Source organism: Bison bison, unplaced genomic scaffold, assembly GCF_000754665.1.
Source record: "Bison bison bison isolate TAMUID 2011002044 unplaced genomic scaffold, Bison_UMD1.0 scf7180017864456, whole genome shotgun sequence".
NCBI classification, from domain to species: domain Eukaryota; kingdom Metazoa; phylum Chordata; class Mammalia; order Artiodactyla; family Bovidae; genus Bison; species Bison bison.
The window spans coordinates 28,735,600-28,744,615 of NW_011495018.1; the positions used below are offsets into that span (position 1 = coordinate 28,735,600).

The 9,016-nt window shown below is 54.5% G+C and overlaps 1 protein-coding gene across 4 annotated transcripts; it reads left to right on the forward strand.

The window, feature by feature from the left end:
• The first annotated feature begins 2 nt into the window (after window positions 1–2).
• POLL (polymerase (DNA directed), lambda) lies at window positions 3–8,414 on the forward strand. 4 transcript variants are annotated; one of them, XM_010859484.1, is made up of 10 exons: window positions 3–95; window positions 1,217–1,357; window positions 2,081–2,375; window positions 2,537–2,699; window positions 3,069–3,174; window positions 3,268–3,386; window positions 4,141–4,314; window positions 4,868–4,996; window positions 6,951–7,119; window positions 7,555–8,414. In XM_010859484.1, exons 2-10 carry the CDS (start codon window positions 1,243–1,245, stop codon window positions 7,917–7,919), a joined length of 1,635 nt encoding a protein of 544 aa, XP_010857786.1. In that variant the 5' UTR covers window positions 3–95; window positions 1,217–1,242; the 3' UTR covers window positions 7,920–8,414. The 4 variants fall into 4 exon arrangements, with proteins under 4 accessions (XP_010857786.1, XP_010857784.1, XP_010857787.1 ...); XM_010859482.1 differs by having other exon boundaries at window positions 3,069–3,386; XM_010859483.1 differs by lacking the exon at window positions 3–95 and adding an exon at window positions 107–421 and having other exon boundaries at window positions 3,069–3,386.
• The last annotated feature ends 602 nt before the right edge of the window (window positions 8,415–9,016 follow it).

Below are 9,016 nucleotides of genomic sequence, written 5' to 3' on the forward strand. Positions count from 1 at the left end.
GGTCACTTCCGGATGACCCGGAAGATGTTCTGGGCATTGGCCTGTTCCCACCCCGCGAACCCCGCGCCCTCCGTCTGCTCTCATTGGCTGCTCTGGTAAGTAGTTTATGCCTGTCCATCCCCGGTGACCCGTCGGGTCCGGAGTTGACCCTATTCTGTACCAAATCTGGGGAGTGGGGAGGAATCCTCAGGACAGGATCCGGACAGTCCAGCGCTCCCCTAGCCCCACCCAGGGAGTCCCTGGCGCGCGGCAGCTGCGGTACGCGGCGGGTGCCTCACACCTGCCAGCGTCTTCTCCACCCCCAGCTGTGAGGCCAAGACTCCACAGTCCCGGAAGGCGCCCCACACCTGCTGCAGTCGTGCGTCTCCCTGCAGCTGCGGGCCTGCGCGTTCCGGTGCCGAGAGGTCCAAGACCAGAGCAGGTGCAGGGCGTTCCTCACCCCGGCTCCCTAAACTCCACCAGCCACCCCAACCCTCCCCGTTTTCCTCTGCGGGCCTGTGATGCGGGTAGAGAAAGATAAACAGGTTCCCCCTCGCCCCCACCACCAATCCCCACTCCCTAAAGATGGAGCCCGTTCCTAGTCTGGTATCCCATTTTCGTAAAGCTTTTTGGAAGTGGAATGCAGCAGGAGCAGATACTGCACAGTTAATCTTCAAAGCAGCCCCCTGAGGAATGATACCCTTTGAAAGTGAAAGTGGGAGTCGCTGAGTCCTGTCTGACTCCTTGGACCCCATGGACTGTAGCCCATCGGGCTTTTCTGTCCATGGAATTCTCAGGGGAAGAAGTGGATAGCCATTCCCTTCTGGGGATCTTCCGGACCCGAGGATCAAACTCCCGTCTCCCACATTGCAGGCAGATTCTTTACCATCTGAGCCACCAGGGAAGCCCATGATGTCATTTGTTCCCCCTTCAAAAGTTCCCTGGATATTTCCACTCTTCTTATTTTCCCCAGTATTCTGAAAGACTGGTGATTGTGCATGCTAAGTCACTTCAGTAGTGTCTGACTCTTTGTGGCCCTATGGATTGTAGCCTACCAGGCTCCTTTGTCCATGTGTAGAGCTAGGCTAAGCCAAGTTTAGTTGGGTTTTGTGAGACTCCTGGGAACTTGGCTACTGTCCCCAAACTGTTGTCAGTAGAGACCCCACCTTCATAGAGGGGTTGGGGAGCCCCAAGTCTGGGTTGCACATGACAACTGCCCTGATCAACCTTCCAACAGAAAGGCTTGGGTCCAGCCATACCTCAATGGACCCCAAGGGCATCTTGAAGGCATTTCCCAAGCGGAAGAAAATTCACACCAATCCATCATCAACAACTCTTGCAAAGATTCCCAAGAGGGAAGACAGAGAAGCAGCAGGAGGTGAGTGGACCCACCCTTAGGGCCCTCATGTGCTTGAGCCTCAGGCTTCTTACATCTTTCATGCCCAGAATCAGATACGACAGCTAACTCTGCCCACCCAGAGCCTGCAGGTTTGTTTGTACCTCCCTTGTCCTAAACTTGGTCCCCAGTCTTCGACAGGTGACTTGCTCTTTCATCTTCTACCACACGCCGAGGCCTCTATAAATCAGAAACTACCCCCTGGTCCCTAAGGAAATGACCGATACAATCCTTTCCTCTAGGAAGCTGCCTGCTGGTGAGGGGAGGGGATCCTTCTCAGGTCCCCAGAGTTATGCTATTTTGCAGCCAAAGTGACAAATAGATGGCAAAAACTTACATGGTAGGCTGGGTTGGGAGAGGGGAATATATTAGACTGTGAGGCCTATAGTAGCAAAGCATGTGCCTTGTGCCTGATACATAATAAGTGTCTATTAATATGTGTTGAAAGAATAAATGATCAAATGAAGTGATTTATAGGCTCCCTGCAATGTGCCAGACACAGTTCTAGGTTACATCAGGGAACAGGACGTATCAGAATCTTTGCCTGTTATATCAGGCGATGGCCCATGAGGAAATTAACTGTATACTGTAGTGGAATGCCCAGAAGGCAGGGTGGAGGAAAATGACTGGGGGAAGGGGACTGTGAAGGGTTCATTTGGATCATGTCTGAGTATGACAGCAGGCGTCTGGATGCCCCCTCCACAGAGTGGCTGAGCTCCGTGCGGGTGCATGTTCTGCCCACCGGCATTGGGAGAGCCCGGGCAGAACTCTTTGAGAAGCAGATTGTCCAGCATGGTGGCCAGATATGCCCTGCTCAGGCCCCAGGGGTCACTCACATTGTGGTGGATGAAGGCATGGACTGTGAGCGAGCCCTCCGCCTCCTTAGACTGCCCCAGCTGCCCCCAGGTGCTCAGCTGGTGAAGTCAGCCTGGCTGAGCTCGTGCCTGCAGGAGAGAAGGCTGGTGGACACAGCAGGATTCGGCATCTTCACCCCCAAGAGGTGGGCTGGTCCAAGTCTTTCCTCAAATGTTTTCTTGAGCTATTAAACTCTCATTGTCTTAATTAGACACATTAAAAAAAAAAGATTTCAGAGTCGACAAGGATTGGAAACAGATATGTGGTGAGACTCTGGTGTCTTAACCTGCCATCACCATCCTGCAGGTACCTGGATCAAGCACAGCTCAGCAAGGCAGACCAAGTCTCTTTTACGCCTCCTGGAGCTGGTGAGGCTCAGCCCAGGACAGCCCTGTCTCCTTCCCGACCTCCCACCAGACCTGTATCTCCTTCCTGGAGGGCAGATGCGGTTGCAAGCATCCAAGCCCAGGTCAGGAGTCTCCCAGCCCCCACGGCTCCCTTCTCCTGGGAACTAGATCACAGAAACAGGGAGGGCCTGGTGTTCAGAAAGTTTCAGGCCCCTGAGAGAGGACGGCTGTCTTTATTGAGAAGTCTTTTAATTCTTCCCAGCATTCATCACTCCTGTATTTGCCTATCTACCACATTTCACTGGGGATCCTAGGGCTGGGCACTAGGGGAAGCCAGGTGGAACACGGCCCCACACTTAAGGAGATCCAGGTCTGTTGCAGAAAACCCAGCATCATACTTGGGTCTGACTAGGAAACTCAGCCCCCACCTCGAAGGAGCCCTCCTCATGGGCGGCATGAACTTACTGTCTCTTCTCCTTCCCTATCTCAAGACCAGCTCTGATGGTGAAGCCAGTGACGGGGAAGAGACCCAGGTTAGCGCTGCTGATCTGGAAGCCCTGATCAGCGGCCGCTACCCCACCCCCTTTGAGGGAGATGGTGAGCCTAGCCCAGCCCCCGAGAGCCTGGATAAGTGGGTCTGTGCACAGCCTTCAAGCCAGAAGGCAATCAACCACAACCCCCATATCACAGAGAAGCTGGAAGTACTGGCCAAAGCCTACAGCGTTCAGGGAGACAAGTGGAGGGCCCTGGGCTATGCCAAGGCCATCAATGCCCTGAAGAGCTTCCACAAGCCTGTCACCTCCTACCAGGTACCTGGGGGCCAGGGGAGGACATGTGGGGGGCTGGGTGGGGGTCTTCTGTAGTGGGGGTCAGGTGGAGGGCTTAACATTTTCTGATGTCTGGGACTTTCACAAAAGAAAACAGGGAGATTAATGAAAGCAGCTTGGCAAAAATCTTGATAATTACAAAAGCTGGGTGTTGGGTCTGTGGGGTTCAGTATACTCTTTTACTTTCGAGTTTTTCCGTAATAAAAAAGTTGCTTGAAAGTTGAGTCTCTGAAGATCAACAGGCCAGGGTTTGAATTCTGGTTCCCATTATTCACTAACTGCCTGACTTTAAGCCAGTTATTCAAATCCTCTGAGCATCAGTCTCCTCATGAGTAAAAAGGGACTAAGAATAGTAACAAACACAGTGTTCCCGTGAGGACTCAAAGGGATGACCCATGTAGTGCAGGACCCGATACAGGGTAAAGCCTCACACGGGCCCCCCTGCTGTGGTGATGCTGCCCAGTGTCATCACCGCTGCCCTTCCTCTGCTCCCTGTGCTGAGCTCCATCCTCTGGGAACCAGCAGACAAGTTACTCAGCCCACTCCAGCCAGACTTCTCATCTTCAGCTGTGCCCAAGCTTTACACAGCTATCAGTTGCCCACCAACCAGACTGGCTTTCACTCAAGACATCTGCTAAAGGAGTCAGTTTCCCCACTGCTGAATCTGCTCCTCCCATCTTCTCACCTTTCCTTCCTTCTCACCTTTCCTTCCTGCCTCTGCCTCCTCTTCCCCTAGGAGGCCTTTGGTATCCCTGGGATTGGAAAGCGGATGGCTGAGAAGATTGTCGAGATCCTGGAGAGCGGGCATCTGCGGAAGCTAGACCACATCAGCGAAAGCGTGCCTGTCTTAGAGCTCTTCTCCAACATCTGGGGAGCTGGAACCAAGACTGCCCAAATGTGGTACCATCAGGTCACATCCTGTCCTAGCCCCCACTTCAGTTTTACTGTATCTTAGAGCTCCTGTCCCACACTTCTCTCGCCCTATGCTTTGATGAGAATGAACCCAGACTAGAGAGGGATCACTTCTCAAAGGGACCAGGGCCCATGCAGATCCTCCCTTGGCTCTCAGAACTACCCTGTTTGGTATCTTTGAGGCTTAGTCTGTGGTGTAGGCAGAGACAAGAAGTATATTTCTCTGTCCCCCAGAAAAACAAGGGCCTTCCTGAGCAGACCAGACCTGGGGGCTGAGAATCCAGAACAGTGGTTCCCAAACCCAGCCATGCCCAGAATCACCCCCAGATTGATGAGATGATGAATGAGTGTTTTAGGATAGGGGCAGGGCTGGGTTGAGGTGTGTCCCCGTGCCTTTCCCAAGTCCCACTGATTACAGACCCTGGGCTTGCTCCTGCCTCATGCTTTCCTTGGAGTCTAGAGATGATGAAAACCTTGTGTGTCTGCTTATTCACTGTCTCTTCGTTGGTTCTGGATCCTCATAGCCTTCCCATCTGGCTTCTTTATTTCAGGGTTTCCGGAGCTTAGAAGACATCCGAAACCAGGCCTGTCTGACTACCCAGCAGGCCATTGGCCTGAAGCATTATGATGACTTCCTAGACCGCATGCCCAGGGAGGAAGCTGCAGAGATTGAGCAGACAGTAAGCAGGTGTCCCAGGGCAGTAAGGAGAGCCACTGCTATAGGGTCAGGGCCTGGCTCAAAGCCAGGAACTCCTGATCCCTCAGGGGGGGAGCCCAGCAGGCAGAGGAAGCTGTGGGCCACCAGAGACTGGAACTAGTGGGCAAAGAGCAAGTTGGCTTAGGTAGGGAAGGGTTGCAGCACTAGCTCTCTGGGGCAGGGGTCTCAGTATCAGGCAGAGTTAGCCCTGGCTTAGGTGCTAGGATGGTGTTAGGACTGGGTTAATGTCAGGGCTTGATCAGAGCTGGATTATGGTCAGAACTACTTGAAGATATTGGGATTTGAACTGGGCTAGGGTAGGGTGGATCAGGGCAGAGGTTCTTAACATTTTTTGACTCACAAACTTCTTTGAGAACCTAATGAAAATCATGGACTCTTCTCTGTCCACAATCTGTAAAAATGCACAAAGTTGTATATCTCTTTTCAGAAGTACATACCTTCTGCAGCCCTCTGAAGGCTGGTTCAAGGTTTGGGTTAGAATTGGTGTAAAGGCACAGTGCCAGTAGGATTAGGTTTGGGGTTGGAGGAAAGCTAGATCCAGAGTCAAGTTAAGGTTAGACCTGAATTAGTACAGTTTTCTTAGTGTTGGATGCTTTTCGTTAAAATTTATGATTGTCCTAGAAATAAGGTTTGGCCAAGATTAGGATTTGGTTTAGAGTTGGGTTAGGGGTTAAATTCATGTAAAACCTAGATTAGAGGGAGACTAGGGTACATTTAGGGTGACATGTATCATTTGTTCAGCTGGCATTAAGGTTAGGGACTGGTTTGCTCACTATGGCCTATGATGCTAATATGGCAGGACTCCCTGGAGACTGGCCCAGCTTAGCTAAAATCACCCTCCAGCTCTTCTCCCAGTCACGTGACTATGAGGCTGGTGTGGGATGGACAGGCAAGCGCCTTTGTCCACCCATCACTGGGCCTTAGTGCCAGTGATGACCTGTCTGTCACTCAGCCACGGTGTCTGGGCACAGAGAATGCCCCAGCGAGCCTCCAGCCCCAACCCACTGGAACAGAAGGGCCCACTCTCCCCATTTAAGTTCTCCAGTTTTAGGAGGTTTTGATGGGATTATCCATCCTAGGCCTCCTCCCACACTCTCAAGAAGGGGGTTGAGGGGATTAGCAAAGCCTGCCTGTCAGGAGAATTGAAGTATCCAAGGTCCCAGAAATCTCAGTGTCCTGCGGTAGAGACTGGGAAGCTATCCGCATACGAAAGGCCTCAGTGTTTCTGGTGTGGAGACTAATGGGCTTAACCTCCCTCGGCCCCACCCACTCAGTGCACCATGATCCCTCTGCCTCAGCTCCCTCCACACCGAGCCCCATTCCTCCAAGTAAGGATGTGGCCACTGGCTCAGATTTCCCTCCCTCTTTGCTCTCTCCTTTCCTTCCCTACACATGCAATTATATTTCTGGGTTCTGTCTCCCCAGAGGCCTGGACTAGGGGCACCCTGCCAACCACCTGTCAGGCTTCAAGCCCCAACTCACACACTCTGCATTTAGCTCTGAATCCAAAGATACCTGGGGCTGCTAAGACCTGGCTGAGGGCTCCTTGGCACCTGGCCCTCTGTACTCAGTGGAGCTTCACACACTTGGGTGTATGGGTTGGGGCAGACCCCAGAGAAGGTATGTCTGTCTGCTCTTGAAGAGCTCTAGAGGGAAAGAGCCACAGCTTCCCTCAGAATCCGAGCACAGCCTTCTCATCTCTCCCCAGGCCGCACCCAGTGGTGTGAGCGCGTTTTCTTCTCTTCTGTCCCAGCAAGGCACGCTCCCCAGGGTGGATGGAGCTCCTCTTCTGTTCCTTGAGGCTCTCTCTCAGGCTGGACCTTGCATCCAGGGATTGGCTTGGAACCCAAGGGGTGTGTGGGCTCCTGGGACAGGGAAGGCCCACAGCCCTCACCCTCCTCACTGTCCTCTCCCAGGTCCGGAAAGCAGCTCAGGCCCTCAACCCCGGGCTGCTGTGCGTGGCATGTGGTTCATACCGTCGGGGAAAGGCAACCTGTGGTGACATGGACGTGCTGCTTACCCACCCGGATGGCCGCTCTCACCAGGGCGTTTTCAGCCGCCTCTTGGACAGCCTCCGGCAGCAAGGTATAAGCCCCACCCCCAGGTGAGCAGGTGGGCAGGGGCAAGGTGGCCCCCAGGCTAGAGAGCCTCAAAGTTCCACCGCTAGGCAGGAAGCAGGGGAGGCTGCTCCACCAGAACCCACCTCTCCCCTGGGGCCAGAGCCACTGCAGGGAAGAGATGAATCAGCTCCTCACACCTCCCAGAGGTGCTACAGGTCAAGGGTTCATCGGATCTTTCCATGCCCCCAGTGTAGCGGGTGGGAGTGGGCCATAGGAGGAGTTACTATGCATATTCTATAGAAAAGGACACAGGCCTGAAGAAAGCCTGCAAATAAATGGACAAGCTGGGGACAGAGGACCCAGGGATAATCAGGAGAGGCCTGGGAGGTCAGACGGCCCTGGGCTGGGCAGCCCAGGCCCTGGCTCCCCACCCTGCCAGCGCCCTCCTGTGTTGGGCCAGGGTTCCTGACGGATGACCTGGTGAGCCACGAGGAGAACGGCCAGCAGCAGAAGTACCTGGGTGTGTGCCAGCTCCCGGGGCCAGGGCGGCGGCACCGACGACTGGACATCATTGTCGTTCCCTACAGCGAGCTCGCTTGCGCCCTGCTCTACTTCACCGGCTCTGCCCACTTCAACCGCTCCATGCGGGCTCTGGCCAAGACCAAGGGCATGAGCTTGTCAGAGCATGCCCTCAGCACAGCTGTGGTCCGCAGTGCCCAAGGCCTCAAGGTGGGCTCTGGCCAAGTGCTGCCCACCCCCACTGAGAAGGATGTCTTCAGGTTCTTAGGCCTGCCCTACCGAGAACCCGCCGAGCGGGACTGGTGACCTGGCTGCCCCTCTTGGCCATTCAGCCAGCCTCAGCAGGCTGAACCTCACTGCGTCAACCACTGGCTCCTCTGGGCTTGGGAAGGGCCAGCCTGGCTCCCAGGATGGCCTGGCGCTCTCTGCAGCAGGGTCAGGTGTTACCCTGTCTACCTCACCATTGCCCTCGAAGAGTTGTGCACATGGCCCCCTGCCCATTTTAGGCAGGAACTGGTACCTGGCTTGGGGCCAGCTTCCTGCTTTGGAGGCCCAGGCATCCCCACTTCTCTACCCCAAGGAGGGTCTAGCTACTGGGGGTGGGATGGGGGCTGCAGGGGAGAGGCACAATACTGTGGCCCAGCATCACCCAAGACCCTTCAGAGCAAACGAGCCGCTCCGAGGTGCTTCCTCCACCCACCTCCCTAGCAGTGCAGCTGGCAGTGTGGGGCGGGGGCGCCCCAGGGTCAACGAGGACAGCATTTGAAGGCCAGGGGCCCAATAAAGTGCTCTTGAGATTCAGCCTGCCTGGGGTGTCTGTGAGCTGCTGTAGCCTCTGCCTGCCTTTCTGTAGCCTGCCTTTCTCCTGGGAAGGGACAGAGACTGGAGGTGAATGGGAACCCAGGCAAGTTAACAGTTCTCCAAACGGGCCAGGCCTGAGTCAGCTCCTGAACAACTCAGAAAGGAGTAGGGGTGGACATTAAGAGGGAGGATTCGTGGAGCCGGGAATTAGGCCTGTCTACCCATCAGCATGTCCTAGAATAGGCAATACCTAAGGATGTGAACAAACGTAACAAGGCTCGGTGAAAGTGAACAGTTTCAAATGTAACAAGTGACCTGTGTGCCATTGACAGGGCTGAGACAGTCCGGGAACGCTGTGCTGCCTGGAGGAGGCAAGGGGCAACTTGGCAGGAAATAGCCTATTTGAAAAGAGTAAACCGTTCTCTTTGGGGATAACTAAACCTGCTTTAGAGAGGATGCTGTGTGCCGGGTGGGAATCAGAAGGCCAGGCTGGTAGAGGACTGAAAGTCGAGCTGAGGGGCTTAGTTTGAGCAGCTCGGAGAGGCCAGCTAGGGGTATCAGGGTGGTTTTGGAGGCCGGAGCTTACAGGACAGGTAAGGATT

Coding starts and splice junctions, on each gene's coding strand:
- POLL (XM_010859482.1), top strand. CDS start 1,243: ATGGACCCCAAGGGCATCTTGAAGGCATTTCCCAAGCGGAAGAAAATT. Junction 2,700..3,068: donor TTGCAAGCATCCAAGCCCAG/GTCAGGAGTCTC, acceptor CCCTATCTCAAG/ACCAGCTCTGATGGTGAAGC. Junction 7,120..7,554: donor GGACAGCCTCCGGCAGCAAG/GTATAAGCCCCA, acceptor GTGTTGGGCCAG/GGTTCCTGACGGATGACCTG.